Source organism: Adiantum capillus-veneris, chromosome 20 (genome assembly GCF_014529385.1).
Source record: "Adiantum capillus-veneris isolate H3 chromosome 20, ASM1452938v2, whole genome shotgun sequence".
Taxonomy (NCBI): domain Eukaryota; kingdom Viridiplantae; phylum Streptophyta; class Polypodiopsida; order Polypodiales; family Pteridaceae; genus Adiantum; species Adiantum capillus-veneris.
The window spans coordinates 27,610,721-27,627,330 of record NC_140950.1 but is presented as its reverse complement, the minus strand read 5'-3'; the positions used below and the strand labels follow the sequence as shown (position 1 = coordinate 27,627,330).

The 16,610-nt window shown below is 40.2% G+C and overlaps 1 protein-coding gene across 3 annotated transcripts in view; it reads right to left on the bottom strand.

Moving 5' to 3' along the window:
* Window positions 1–12,628: 12,628 nt before the first annotated feature.
* The window catches only part of LOC147432272 (uncharacterized), a 98,943-nt gene continuing 94,961 nt past the window's right edge, over window positions 12,629–16,610 (bottom strand). For all 3 annotated transcript variants that reach the window (XM_086492232.1, XM_086492231.1, XM_086492233.1), the window contains 2 exons: window positions 13,734–14,648; window positions 12,629–13,560 (listed from right to left, as the gene is read on the bottom strand). In XM_086492232.1, the coding sequence (XP_086348358.1) occupies window positions 13,468–13,560; window positions 13,734–14,648 (1,008 nt within the window). In that variant the 3' untranslated portion in view covers window positions 12,629–13,467. The remainder of the gene's footprint in view (window positions 13,561–13,733; window positions 14,649–16,610) is intronic.

Genomic DNA, 16,610 nt, shown 5'->3' with positions numbered 1-16,610 from the left:
GCAAAAGGCTTACAATATTCAATCCATGGAAACCACAACCACACCAACAATGAGTCTAGCTTTGTAGGAATCCTTTCATCCCCAAATAATGAGAAAATGGCATGAAGGTTACCGTATGGTAACACATGAATGTAACGAAGGACGTTTTTACAAGGGAGGAAAGGTGCATTTTACAAAGAGTGGTCTCGTGTATAAGGGTATAAAAGGGGTCATTTCATGCACGCAGGTGACATCCCCTTATCATTACTAGTGAATCCCTTAGGTCTAGTTGGGTAACACATTAGTGGAGACAAGGAACAATAAATGGTGCCAAAACCCAAGACTAATGAGAGGAAAGATATTTGCCCAATTCTACAGCAGAAAGAATCGGGTAAAACAAAAATTGACCCTTGAACTAAAGAATTTTAGTACCGTAAGAACACCGAAGAGATTGATGCCCTTACCTTGAGAAATTTATCTGACAATGTAGACAATTATTCCCATAATTCAAACGTTATGTCCAGTCTCCCATGACCCCGTGAACTCCAAAGAGAACTTGCACATGCCTTTTGGTTAATCAAATGCAATGATTAAACAAAAGATTTGGTTGAGAAGTGTTCGAACTCTGGATCTCTCAAACTTGAGGTAGTATTTGCTTGCACACAATGGACATTTAAACATATTTGTCTTTGAACATATCTTGTGTGTGCCATAAACAAGGGATAACATGCTTGAATAGTCTCTCCGACCTACATGTAGACTGAGTCGTTCAATATTTATCTATAGCTGTTGGGGACAATGCAAAATCATTTGGTACAATAGAAAGATCAGACTTTAGTATTATGAGCACAACTTTGCAATTGCAGACTTTGTCCAAAATAAAGGAGTGTTTAACAAAGCATAACTTTGGATATCAACTCACAAAAAGGCAACTAAATATGAGGAAATAAACGTAAATCAGTGATGTCTTATTTTGCATAGGCAAAGAAAAGCAAACAAGATAATAAGATAACTAAAGTGCACCATAACGGAGAGAACACTATAGGGTAAAGGGGCCAATATAAGGCCACTTAAAACATGGGGGCCAATAGAGGGACATTCAATCTTGAATGATATGAATTATTTAATAAGATTGGCAGTTTTCAATGAAATTGATACAAAAAGATAGCTCATATTAAGCTCTTGCCATTCCTAATGCCATCCCAATCATAATTCTCATATTTTTTGGTGGTATTTTCCATTTACTTTGACGGTGGCCTTGTTTTGGACCCCGGTTCGTTATTGACCCCTTTACCCTATACACTTTAAGCAGTGGCTTAGAAAGAAGCATATCAACAAAATGCGATTGGGAAAATAGGGTCAAAGGCAAGTGAGGAAAATCCCCATGGTGTTACATCCGGTGCGGGAAAAAACCTAGAGAACCTTAGGTGACTATTCATGAGACAAATCATGAAATTACGCAACTTATACTATATTTGCCTCTATCTTTGCCATAATGATGTCAAGATAAGTTTATAATCCATAACATCAAGAGATGACAAGCTTCTGGTAGTAGATTTGAGTCAAACCACAACCGTGGTCTTCACAGAGTCTAGGAAAGTTTATGGTAGGAAAAAAATTCAGTATTTGGAAGCTAAAGACTTGCAAACCATGTTGGATTTTTTGAAAACAAATCAAGCTACTCACAAATCTGATGAGCTTGCTCCAACTTTATAACGCTTTCATCGCAGCTTTTCCTTGTGATTATCTCAAATATGCATATCATTGCACCAACTAAACCTTAATTGCAACCATGTTAGGAGGCTATATTTGATGGTCTATAATGCAAAAGTTTTACCACCACCCTTACATATTCCCCTAATCAATAGGCTTCCCATATGCATCCTTCAATGTATTTTTCAATTATGCAAGGCCCATGAAAACTCAAGGTCAATGGTTTTGTGAACATGTGGCCTTTAGGAAGGGGGATTTGTACTATAATTTTCATGATGGGAAAAATAAAGCTAGGGTGCCGTAATGGAGTTCTTAATAAACAACAAGATTTGAGGCAATCTTCAAAACATCCATTGTGACATTTTTCATATCATATTTCCACTATTAGGCCCCCCAATCTCAGAAAAATAAAAATTCTTTCAAAAAATATTAAGTGCATGACTAGAGGGCGAGTTTAGGAAATGAAAAGACAAATGAAGGTGGAAAGTCAAAAGACCTTTTGTGTCCATATAAGAGGTGTTTCTCTTCTCCTTTATTTTTTTTTTAACGTTTTCTTCTCTTTAAAGTCTCTCGCTCTCAATGTTGTATCCGTCCTTCCCGGCTAATACTGTTGCAAATCTACGTGCTTTTTCATTGCCGGTTGCTACGTGCTATAAACTAGCACATCGTTTTTGTTGTTATTGGGAGAATCTTTGAATTAGGAACACCTTTTATTTATTTTTTGAAACCATATGGAATACCTTTTAATTTTAAGCTTTAGACACGTTACAAAGTCCAAAGTAGTGCCAATCAAGAAAATTATTTACTGCATGTATGAATTGATGGTTTCCTCAAGGCCTCAAAGCATTACTAAGTTGATACCGTTTGGAGTTAGATATTGCATATGTACGTAGACATTATTTGAATGCCTTACATGAAATGAACTAAAAACTTTGAATACAAAGGCAAGCTTAAAAGTGTGAACTTGCATTCTTATGTGACCTTAGAGATATGTGATTGGACTTCTTCCATTGAGAGGGTTGTGTGTAGTAGGGAAGCTATAAGATGCATTCATAGCTTTTGTAGGTGTCGAGCCAAGGAGTTTCAAGATGAGGTTAGATAAGTAGTGTCACCATGAGGCTAGATAAGGAGAGCTCCTTACTACCTTAGCTCCTTAAAGACTCCTTCACAGGTGAACTTTTCCGCTCTACACTTGAGCGTCTTGCTCCTCAAAGACTCCTTCAGAGGTGAACTTTCCCGCCCTATACTTGAGCGTCTTACTCATATGATGGTATGTATAATATCTAGATTTTGATGAGGGAGGGACTCAAAGAATAATGTCCTCATCTTGTAGTCATTGACTTCCAAAAGTGCAATGATTGGCCCAATCTATTGCATCCCTTCTTTGAAGATCTAGTATAGCCTCTCCCTGTCACAAACTGACGGCGTGGCATGATCACCCACCGCGGCAGAGACTGTACGGACATGCCGCAATTCGTGTTGAGAGGCTGTATGGACAATCGAAATTTGCACTAACATGTTAACGAGGAAGACAATGTGGATTTTCATGTTTTGCCCTAATATGTCACGTGGCAGGTTGTAATCTGTGCTGGCTGCTTTTTGGTAATTTTTGGGATAAGATGCTTTTGGGACAAGTTGCTTTTGAGTTTAACTGCTTTTGGCATCCCTTGTAAATTTATAAGAGCCCTCGGGGCCTCACTTTGTAGAGTATTTGGATGAAGAGGCTGAGAACAGAGGTCCCTTGCGAGTTGTACTTTGCAATGATTAATAAAAAATAATTACCGGTTTAGGGTTAGACTTTACCTATGGGCACAAAACTGTGCCGGGCCATGTCGACTCTCTCTCTCTCTCTCTCTCTCTCTCTCTCTCTCTCTCTATATATATATATATATATATATATATATATATGAAGTTTTTTTTCGTGTGATTATGAAGTTTTTGTTCGTGTGTTGCTATTGATTTATCGCTTGGAGTGTCCAACTTTTTGCAGCACACAAAGTTTTTTTGAAAGAATCATCGTGTCCCAACCCCGGACTTATTAGCCACTCCCACCCTTCGTACATCGCGCATTAGGCGTGCTCCCGTCTTCATCGCTCTGTCTTACAGAGTATAAGCCATAAAGAATCCCATATTACACATGGGTTCTCACGGAGAATCTGATAAAGATAACACTTCTTTGTGGGTAGACAGAGAAAAGTTGAAATCCGGCGTGGGAACTAAAGAAAAGCATGAAGATTTGGACAGATTCTTGGTGGAAAATTTTGCCAGAGCGGAGTAAAACGTCAACTGCTACTAGTGTGGATCAGTGCTACTAGTATTAAAGAAAAATGGATCTTGGAGAATGTGCATCGACTACAGAGCTCTCAATAAAACCACCATCAAAAGCAAATTACCTATTCCTAGGATAAATGATATACTCGACAGACTTTAGGGATCCATTTGTTTTGGTAGAATTGATCTGAAGAGTAGATATCATCATATCTGAATAACTCCTGGAGATGTCTGCAAGAAAACTTTTTAGGAAGACTTTTTGGCTTGTATGAATATTTGGTGATACCATTTGGTCGTACAAATGCACCAGCTACATTCAACTATATGATGCAAAGAATTGTCAAAGAGTATTGATTATTTATGGGCACTTTCTTTGACGATATTATCGTCTTCTACAAGAGTGTGAAAACATAGATTGGTTATAAATGCAAAAAAGACCGAGTTTTTCTTGCCAGAAATACACTTTTTTGGGACACATTGTCTTAGCACTAGGGGTAAAGATAAAGCGGCCAAAGTAGCGACCATTTCGTGATTGGCCTAATTTGGAAAAAAAAAAAAACATTTAGAGGTTCGACGTTTTCTCGGGTCGTGCTCATCGGTAGTTCATTCAGAAATTTGCAGAGAGAGTTTCTCCTTTGCATATGCTAGCTCAGAAAGGAGTTCCTTTACTTGGGACCGACAGAGATTTCAGCCTTTGAGACTCTCAAAGAAAAGTTGACTATTGAACTCATGTTGGCCTTAACTGACTTGCAAAAGCTATTCAAAGTTTACTATGATGTTTATAGTCACAGCTCGGAAGTGGTCTTGATGCAAGAAGGCCATGTAATTGCTTATGAGAGCAGGATGCTTTTACGTCCAAAAATGGTTGCACAGACTTATTGGCAGTGATCCATGCTCTTACTTAGTGGCGACACTATTTACTCGGAGCTGATTTTACAGTCTTTATGGATCATCAGAGTTTATGCTACTTCTTGTCACAGAAGCAGCTTTTGAAAAAGCAAATGAAATGGGATAACATCCTGTCACATTTTCACTTCTAGATTGTCCATCTTCAGGGACAAAAGAATTTAGTGACAGATGCATTGTCTCTGAAGCCCTTGGTTCTGGCTATTTCTACGATTCATCCTAGAAGCTTCGAGGATATGGTTAATCAGTATGCCACAAATCTTGACTTTTCTGATATTTTTACCAGGATTCAAGATGGGGAGAAAGTTTCAGGCTATTCCATACGGGATGGCTATTTGATGCGGAAAACGATGTTGTTTGTTACATAGCCTTTGACGGAAAAAGTTTGCCATTGTCCACCTTTTACTAGCCACCGCAGCATAGATACCACCTTGAAGGGTGTGGAGCGTTACTTCTATTGGCCGAGGCTTAAAAAGATGTGGATGACTTTGCTCGCAATTATTTAGTATGCCAAAAGGTCAAGTTTGATAGGCATAAGGCACAAGGACTCTTACAGCCTTTACCCTTTCCCACCCACCCTTGGGAAAGCCTTGCTATGGATTTCATCTTTGATCTCCCCAAGACTCAAAGCGGGCATGATGGCATTTGGACAGTCATCAAGAGATTTAGTAAGCACTTCTTTACGGTAAAGAAGACAGTTAAGCCCGATCATTTGGCGAAGCTGTTTGTCTCACAAATTTTCCGAATATATGGCATGCCTAAGTCCCTTGCTTTGGACAAAGATCCTCGCTTTACTAGTTTGTTTTGGAGGGAAATCTGGGAGAACCTTGGCAAACGGTTGTAGTTCTTGTCCTCGTTCCACCCGAAGACAGATGGGCAATTTAAGATAGCTAATTCAATGGTTTTGAATTTGTTGAAGTCTTATTTTTTGAAACAAAAGACTTAGTGGGAAAAAGTATTTGCCCTTGGTGAAGTTTTCCCACATTGGGAAGGCACTATTTGAACTATTCAAGGGTGCTAAGAAGGTTCCTTAATTTCTAAGCACCTAAGTCAAGATTCTTCTGAAGTGGATTTTTGGAAAAAAAAGTCCATAAGGCATGGAAGGCCATCTAGCCGTTCAAAGGAGGAGAGCTCGTCCTCTTTTGACAATGACCAGATCAACAAGGAAAACAAGGAATTCAAGGAAGGGAGTCAGGCAGTCAGGTTTGAGACGTTTTCACGCTACTAGGACACCCATCGAATCCTTGAATTTGTACAACAGTTTGACGTCGCCTTCTCTAAAGGACGGTTCTCAGAACATTCTAGGTGCGAAAGGCGGCATCTTACTTGAAAGGGACTATGCAAGCATGGTGATCTACTCTATTGTTACACAGAGAAACACATGCGACATGGTTAAAATTAATTTTCACGTCAACTTGGATATTAGATGAATATGCAAGACATGCCATAATGGCTTGGCAACACTTGAAAATGACTAAGAATGATACATTGAATGAATACTGCCATAGGTTTTGGGATACTTATTTGCTAGTATCTTTTTTTTCGGAAGATTACTTTGAAAGATACATTGAATGACTACTGCCAGAGATTTTGGGATACTTATTTGCTAGTGTCTTCGTCTCGGAAGATTACTTTGAAAGACCAGATTGAGCGGTTTTGTTGTGGCTTGCTAAAAGAGATTCGTTGTTTTCTAAATCAAAAGTCTGACTCTATTCAGAGACTTATACAACATGCTAAGGAACATTTTGAAACGCATGCCGGCTCATTGACTTATCTTACGAACAAGATAGTATCCACCTCAACAGGGCAAGAGTCCGCCAGATTGAAAAGAATGAACCACAAGAACCGGATGACAGCTCATCATAGGATTTTGGAGAATCGAAGGGTTCCAACGAACTAAGGGAACTAGATGCAGGTTCATTAAAGGAGTTCAGAGAAAGGGGATCAGATGATAATGCGTCTTAGGGTTCCAATGATTGAGACTGATGTGCCAATGGACAGGGGAAGCGACAGACGCTACCACAGGTCCCAGGACACAAGGAAAGAAAGAAAAAAGGGAATCAGCTGCTAGAACAAAGAATTCCCCAATCCTAGGATATGATTTTTGAAGCAGATTAGTATGATATAGATCTGGATACTGCTTTTGCCAAGGTGCACAAGGCTCTTGAGAAGTCTCAAGCACGACATCACAAGGCAGTCAACAAGATTTTTCACAGCTGAAGGAAGATGATTGGGTGCTTTTACGATTGGAGAAGGCACTCCTAAGGAAACAAAATGGAAAGGAGCGGCTTTTTCCAAAGCTAAGATACTATGGCTCTTTTCAGATTAAAGAGAAGATCAATGATGTAAGGCTTCAGACTGAAGTTGCCAGAAACTTAGAAGATGCATAATGCTTTTCATGTGAGTCTCTTGAAAAATTTCAAGGGTGAGGTGCTAGTCAACAGAGAGCCTGAGGTGCAACCTCGCATGGAAGAGAGCGAGGAGATTCTTGTTTTGGAACAGATACTAGCTCACCAAGAAAGAAAATAGAAAGGTAAAGTGAATGGTGGTTCTTAGTTAAGAACCATCTGGCATTGAATGTGAAATGGATGGAGGAGGAGGACCTAGAAGATACCCCTCAGATTTGGAACTTCACCTTGACACTTTTGGACTAGCTTTGGCTATTCCAAGAGTTCCCGGAGGTTAGTGGGTGGAATCTGTTAGGAAATAGGACGTAGCTAAGAAGATAATTGAGTAGATTACTGAATAGAGAGAGATAATTTTCACACATGAGAGAGAGAGAGAGAGAGAGAGAGAGAGAGAGAGAGAGATCACACACGATATATGTGGTTCACCGAATGTGGGCTACGTCCACAGGAAAGCAGCCACTCAATGGCTTTAGTACTTCAAACAAGAAGTAAGTTACAAAGGGATTATACCCCTTTTGGAGCTCCCGCCTGCTTCACTCTTACCACCTCACATCAACTTCACAATGCTTCACAAATCTGTTTTTATGTGTAGAAGAGGCCTCCTTTCATAGGCCAAAAAGGGCTGCCTCTCATGAGGCAGCCGTGTGTAGCCGCCCTTGTGTTGACAAGTCCAAATTGGACCCTCCAATCCGCCCATGTGTGGCCGCCCTTGAGAAGACAAGTCCGCCTTTGAAATCATCCATTGGCCATTGACTATGGACCAACCGATCGACCATTTTTCGATCACTTTTTCGGCCGCCGTCCAGCCATAATATTCCGAAGAAAAGGAATATTCCGGCCGTGAAAATTTTGGTTTTCGATGAGTGATTTTTCTTCACGCATAATGGCTTCTGCTCATAATGGGGGCCTTACAAATGTGCATTTTTAATACAAAAAATAACAGGGGTAAATCAGACTCCATACTTAATAGAATCCGGTGCAGGTGGGACTACACAAGAGGGGAGTTACTCTGCTCCTTTGTCACAGATTGCCTGGATGAATTAAACTCACTGATTTCTCTTTGGACTTCAGGGATACTGATGTGCTGATAGTATTGCTCGATGACTTTATGAAAGAAGTACTTCGACATGGGAATTCCCGGATCTGATTGTGATTGATGGACACTCTAACATGTGATTGTGTTTGAGTGCTAAAAGACAAAATGACTGCAGCATTTTAGTCTTGGAAATCTCTATAGACATGATCGCAATAAGAATTAGTTAATCTGACATCAATGAGGTCTGGGATGGATCTAGATGCGATTGCTAAATACGTTGTTGGCAGTCATGGTTTGAGATTTGGAATGAATTTTTATGTATTAATTTGATTTGAATGTGATGTCAACGTTCAATGACTGTTCTCTTTGTGCAAGTGATGGATTTGTGTTGATTAGTACGTCGGTACTTAGAGTCAATGTCTAGTGAATTGGTTTATGGCTTATGTCTGTTTTTGCAGGCGTAATTGAGGGAGACTACAATTATTTCAAGAGAAGGGTATGTCACAAACTGATGACGTGGCATGACCACCCGCGACAGAGACTGTACGGACATGCCGCAATTCGCGTTGACAGGTTGTATGGATGGCCGAAATTTTCAGTGCCATGCTAACATGGTAGACAGTACAGACTTTCGCGTTTTGCACTAACATGCCACTTGGCAAGCTGTACGGAATTCCGTAATCTGTGTTGGCTGCTTTTTGATAGTTTTTGGGATCAGATGCTTTTGGGCAAGTTACTTTTGAGTTTAACTGCTTTTGGGGCTCTGCTTTTGGCATCCCTTGTAAATTTATAAGAGCCCTTGGGGCCTCACTGTGTAGAGTATCTGGACGTAGAGTCTAAGAGCAGAGGTCCCTCGAGAGTTGTACTTTGCAATGATTAATGAAAAATAAATACCAAAAGGGACGCCAGACTTGGGGGCCAATACCTCTGGGCACGGAACTATGCTGGGCTCTCTCTCTCTCTCTCTCTCTCTCTCTCTCTCTCTCTCTCTCTCGTAAAGTTCAGTGATTTTGAAGTTACTGTCCGTGTGTTGCTATTGATTTCTCGCTTGGAGTGTCCAAGCCGGTTACACTCCCATGTTATTGTACAAGCCTTTTTGGTCCTCCCTTTGCATTCTTTTGGCTTGGATTTCCTTTTCTACCCTTGCAAATGTCGTTGTTAAGAAATTTCTCCATGAGTACAACTATTTCATCTTGGCATGTCAAACTTGTGGGTTCTTTCTCCAATGAAATAGTAATCTATAACATCCCATAGAAAGACCCTCTAACACTTCTTTAGCTACACCTTAAGTCTGCCTCAAAAAAATTTAGCATCCTTTGCTTTGAAATTTGTAAAAAAGGAGATACGAGTTCAAAATACAACTCTAGGACCAATGTGATTAAGGCAACGAAGAGCATGTAACTAATGGGGGAGGGATTGTTCAACATCTTATATATATGCAAGAGGGTTGACACATGTGGGTATAAGCTCAATTGAACTTCTTAGGTTGATTCAAGCTGCAAACTTGCCCATACACAATTTGAAGCATGAAGGGGAGTAAATAGGAGGAAAAGAGAAGATGTGTAAAATGACTATCCTTATAGAGACAATTTTTCTTTACTTGTTAAAATCGGATTTCACACAATAGTTTCTCTTACTTTCTCATCTAACATTGCCAAAATACTATGCTCTGGTTAAAGACTATTGCTAGTTTTCATGAGTCCATTTTTGCATTGTTGTTGTACACTTTTATGTAATAAGAGTAGTAAGAGAAATGAGTATTGGTAAGGACTTTTGTGTTCCTTTGGTTCTTTGTACTTCCATGTTGTTTGTGATGGTAATTATACCATGGAAGGTTTTCTATCTATGGCAATCAAAGGCATAAAGAGCAAAGCAAATACGGGTGAAAACGATTGAAATTTTGAAAGAGCGCAATGAAAGTCATGTTAGAAATACATTAAAAAAAAATGCCATACTTCAAGTAGAGCCAATAGCTGAATCATATCCATTTATATGGAAAACAAGTGACAAGCATTTGGGATTTGGGATTGTTCTTTGATAATGAATCAAAGATGACAGATGGTGGGATACTTGTAGATGGCACAAAATCTTATTTTGCATAAGAAATAAGGTAGCATTCTTTATTTGAGTGTCTTTGGATAGGCTAATTTTAGAGTGGTTACAAATTCTACTCGTGCAGCTAGAGCCATTCCACTTGTCATGATACTTTTAGGCAATGTCCTTCACTAAAATTTTTAGATTTTGTGAGACTTGACTAGGAAAAAATCATTGTAAGTGTGGTATCTTATTAATGATGAAAGAGTTTATGCATAAGCACTCAAAGTCGGTTCTGTTAGTCCTAAAGTACTAGAAAATATAAGAAAAAGTTAGCAAAAGATTGGAAATAATTAGAACTTTGTATGTACAAATAAAAATTTTATGAGAAAAGGATGAACAATAGAATATTAAAGTTCATACATGTTGCACATATATTAGATATAACATACCTTATTTAAGTGATGATGCGTGAGAACCTCTTCCAAACTGTTCCAATACATTTTGTTAGCTTAAGCACATTGTTTACCAACAAAGGTGCAAAATTGTAAGATCTTTATAGCACAACACCTAACTACAATGGTAGCAATTAGACATATATTGTCAATCCATGGATCAATGCCCCAATAAAGGCATGAAGGCCCTTTCCAAACAATAAGAATCCATAGAAAAACAAGAGGTGACTCTATGAAGTAGCTGAGTGGCAAAATAGACACAATGCCACATATTTGCAACCCTCCAACCTTACTCCATCCTACACATATGATAATAATAGTGCAAACCCATGCTACAAAGATATTTTCCTCGTATATCAAGGAGATTCTTGCAAAAATTAGAATGTGTCAAACAAAACTCGAGAGGGAGCATTCTTTGCAAGGTGCTATAAGATTGTTGGGTCTACATAATGCAAACAAGCCCACATTCACTTGGGGTGCCCGTTTGAAAATAACATCTGCATGAGTGCATAGTGTGGTGACCAGTATAGAAAAGATTTTAGACTATATATATATATATATATACCTTGAAAAGGTTGCAAGGGGACATTAGTCTCTAATCATATTCTTAGAAAATGGTGAAAGGAAACTCTTGCTATGAAGACTATGGGTGGGCATGCCATGAGTTTGAAAATTTGACATTCATTTTAAACTTTGATGTGGCATGCCTCACCCTTGAGCTTGAAACTTATGTTGGCTTGTGTAACGAAAAAGTACCACATTGAAGAGGATTATGGTGTAAAAGGCACTAGACTTGAAAATCATCAACATGTTTCAAAGGGGCATATAGCTATGTATTCCCATAAGAGACTATGGAAGGAGCTTTACCTCAATATATGCTGGATTTGAAAGCATCCATGATCAAGAAAGTGCTTTTTCTGGGCAATTCTCCTCTCAATTATATAGTAGTGTGAGCTAAGGTAAAGGAACCGATAGAGGGAAACTCAAATCAAAATGGCTCAATCTCTCACTACACTTCATGAATTTGAATTAGAATGATGTCAAAAGAAAGCTCATTCCAAGCTTTGGTCACAACAAAGGCTATTCCCATCACAAATCCCCAAGATTTGCATGATCAATTAGATCCCACTTAATGTTGGCCTTGTTTTGGACCATGTCATGTTGTTAGCTCCTTTACCCTATATAGTACACAATATTACTGACATATTTGCGACTAAAAAGCAATCCACAAGCAGCTACATACATATTATAACAGTAATGACTACCACCATTCTCCTCCCATATCAATCCTCATTATTAGCTGTGTAGAAAGATGCAAAGATTTACTTCATGAATTCGAGCATAAAGGTGTAAATGGAAAGGACCTTGGACTCTGGTATGCAATAAGCTAAAGTTTAGCGTCACATAGAGAATAAACTCAGCATGAACTGTACTTTGCGACGTAGGGCTCACCTCTTTTGCTTCATCTTAGGATTGCTTATTGTAACATCTAGTATTTTCACATTAATTGAGTGAATTTAAGCCTTACATTCCATCGGAAGGCTACCTATTACACTTTTTGCATATATATATATATATTATATATGACATTTTGTACACGAATTCCACGATACTCTAAATAAGCCTTTTCCACCTCAAAAATCTCCTAATTTCAAGTTGTTTTTATCTCATAACTACAATCCACATGAATGAGAGAGAGAGAGAGAGAGAAGAAGAAGAAGAAGAGTATTTTAACATCGTAGGAAACTATCCCAAGAGACCTTAAAGATCTATCCGACGAGGAGGATTGAACTCAAGACCTGTTATTTGAGAGAGAGAGAGAGAGAGAGAGAGAGAGAGAGAGAGAGAGACCATGAGGTAAAAACCGTGTACAAGGTGTCAATGTCATCCAAATGCCATAAGATACGGCAGCAAAGAAGTCTCCATTGTGATGTATCCTATGTCAGTGACTATGGGTGGATGTATGTGCCATATACAAGGCATAAAAACGGTGTGGAGGGGGCACATGAGGGCTGGATGGAGCTCTATTCACTACAGGGCTCAACAGCATACCCATATGCATGGGAGAGTATATCAGCATGAAGAAGTTGTGTTTGAGGAAGGCTCTTACCTCCATGTTGACGTATTTCTTGGTGCTTTGAAACTCCATCCTATGGGAGGGGGTGGGACAACCAGTGCCAACCCTTGAAGACCTTAGCAAAAGGAAGGACTCACAACAAAAAGGCATAATACCTTCTCTTGCTTGGTGTGAAGATGCAAGTTATCTTCCTTCCAAGATAGCCTTGGACGTTGATAACGTTGATAACGTTGAGAACCAGTCGCTTTGATGCACCCACATCTAAACAATCGCCATCTTACCCAAAAGGCTAAATGTCTCCTGGCCTTTAAAGGCGCCCAATGACTATTAACTCAGAAAGCATACAATTTCTGCTCCTTACCAATAAACACAAATGGCAAGCCCTCAAAACTTTGGCAGTTGGCAGTTGGCAGTTGGCAGCATGAAGCATGTCAAGATGGCAAATTGAACTCAACCGGTGTATGGCTCATGTTCTCATCAGCGTGTCATACTCCTAGAAATGAAGGAGACAATACTCGTTTGAGCCTGCGGCATTCGGTTCCTGGCAAGCCTCCAGCATCATCATAAACTCAAGCAGTCTCTACCCTTCTATAACCATGATGCAGTGCCGCCTCCGAGTGGCACTTTCGGACAAAATCTCGAGAAGACCCAAATATTGGGACAAAGGCTGAAACCCAGACTCTGTACAAACACATAAAAAGAAAATAGTAATTAATACAAGATTGCCATTTTAAACTAGCTGTTGAATTTCAGTGGGATGCTGCTTTAAAAGATTATGCTTGTTACTACTAATACCAATTTGAATTTATAACTTTATTATCTACTTCAAAACAAGGTGAGGAGAGGGAATGTACTGGGATGCTAATGAGCGCTCCTTGAGATGTGACAAAAACTGGTAGTCCACGCCTTACAGGAACAGGCATTCTCTTCAGCTTCGCAACTGCATCCTGCACTCGCTTTCCCCAGCAGCTGAAGCAGCAAGGAAGAGCATGTACTCTATGCTGAGTTTCATTCATTTTATAGCTCTCTGCATTCTGTTGAGTAAGATCTCTTCTTGAAGCTGCCCAAAAACTTGACTCTTTATAATTGCCTCCACTCGACAAATCACGTACGTTTTTCTTCTGCTCTATACATTGTGATAGAAAAATCCAGTCTTTTTCTTCCATGTACCTAATCCACAAGGGCCTCTCTGGCTGCATACACGAGCTTTCTTTTGAGACAAGTTCACACCCTTGAGCAAGCTGTTGGTTACATGGAGTTACTTGATGTTTTGTCCTGGTACCCCAAGCGATCCAAAAGCGGTTCATGAAATAGCAGGCATGTCCACAAGGAACCTCCAAGTCAACTGATCTTCTGCCCCCCATCCCAACATGCCTCTTCTGCAAATCCCCTTCCTCAAGGTTGTGGCTTGATTTAAGCGAGAGTTTATCCATAAGCTCGGATAATGCCACAAAGGACCTCTCTGAAAGCATACCGACCTCCCTCGCCTCAGTCAAAAATTGAAGTGGACTCTCCACCTTCATAAACCTTGCGGTTGAATCATTTCCCAATTTGTTGTCCATTATGCAAGTAGTGGCCACTGAGGTTTCCATTCGGTGAAGTCCAGGAGCACACAACTCACTGCAAGAGCCCGGATCCCAAGTCCAGACAACATTCATAGGTTGCCCACTAGCTGGCAATTTAGATTCACAAGATGCACAAATTATGATACGAGATTGTTTTGATCCAGGCTCCATGCAGACGTTGCAGCCGGCAAGAGTTAATGCTCCCTGTTACCAAGACCCACAAACACTCGTGTTAAATCACTCAATCAACATTGACAGTGTCCCAACGAGATGTCGTTGAGAGAGAGAGAGAGAGAGAGAGAGAGAGAGAGAGAGAGAGAGAGAGAGAGAAATGAAATGTTATATTAACGTCTTCAAAAAGGCCAGAATGACTTATGAGACCAAACTGATACAAAACTGGTGAATCTGTTACAAAGTCTGGGTACCTTAGTACTGAAGTACTAAGTGTGAAAAGTGTGAAAGTGTGAAAATAAATGTGAAAAACTAAATACAAAGTATTAAATAAACTTCTTAGGAGCATTCTGGGTGTCTGGCTAGAATGCTTCTAATCCTTTGTTGTAGTCTCCTCCGGTGAAGTGTGCTTCTGCATCTCGGTCGTGGTCGTCTCGATTTCCTAAGCTCAATCGCCCTGTCAATGAGGGTGCCTTTGGTATGGATGTGGGTACTCCTTTGTGCTGGCTGCTGGTCTCTTGCTTCTCCTTCCCCTCCTGCTTCTCTTGATCCATCTGTGATCTGCCTCTGAGGCTGTAGTGCTCTTTGTCTTCTCATTAGATTATCCCTGTACCGATGTATTTCCAGTAGGTACAAGCCTAAGCATCTTTGATCTTGGTATTGCATGACTCTATCTAGAGGTCCAAAGCCTTCTTTAAATAGGCAATGGAAACGCCCATGTATCTCATAGTATACGGTGCAATGGCATATGTAGTGTAATTCTGTCTCTGGCTCCATTCCGCATAACTTGCAAATTCTGCTCTCAGGTGGGATTCCCCTAAATCTGCCAAATTCAATTTCCAGCTGGTGTGAGGATGTACGAATCTGACCAATAGCACATCTCAAACCATGAGACAGGTGGGTATCCATGTAGCTCGGGCGAGTCACAAATCCATCTTTAGATAGCTGTAGGAAGTTTTCTTTGTAGTCGGCCATCTTCGTGCCCAATTCTTGTGTAGGGTCTACCCATGTCCTCTTAGTATCCAACTGTATAAGATCCTGACGGATGATTTTATTAATCTCCGTTCGTGTAATTGCCAGTGATGGAGCCTCAAGAGAGTATTGGTAGGGGGGTAATCTTTCCATACTGAACCCGTGTCTCTGAAACCACGAAGACAGTTGCGCATACCAACATGATGTATCCCCTTTCATTGCTAACTGTCGAGAGGATTCGAGGGCCAATCTAGTATAGCGGCAATTATTTGTATCCCATAAACCATGTATAAAGGACACTGATCTGGTAAGAGCTTCAATTTCTATCGGAGGGGCAGCTAGTTCCGCTCGGATAATCGCGTGTGGTACGAAGGCCTTGGCTCTAATCATTCGGGAAATCATAGATACCAAAGGTCTCTCCATTGGCTTCCAATTATCCTGATCCACAGATGGTCCCCAAATCTGGACCCCATAAAGCATAGCCGAAGCCACCACAGTATCAAAGAGCCAAAGTTTTGTTCGTGGTTCTTGAAATTGCACTTGTGAACACATCCTCTCCAACCCTCCCAAGAGCGCAGAGGCTCTGGACAATCTAGCCTCTGCTGCTTTCTTAAGAGTAAACTTCGGTCCTGCAAATACCACACCAAGGTATGTGTATGCATCTGTGTACTCTACTGTATCCTGGCCATATGCAAATGTAGGTGCCGATCTCCTAACCCACTGCGGTGTGGTGTTAAACACCATAACTTTGGTTTTACCCAAATTCACCGACAATCCGCTGTCCTCCGCGAATTTATGTAATGCATCTAACTGCCCCTGCATTCCATCTGGTGATTCTGCTATCAATACAATATCATCTGCATACAACAACAAAGGGATCCATGACCCTGCAAGTTGAGCACCTCTGTCACCCTCTATCAATGTAATCTGATGCCTCATCTATATACATACCAAATAAAGTAGGGGACAATGGGCATCCCTGCTTTACTCCAACGGTGGAATGAACAATGTCGAAATCCCCTT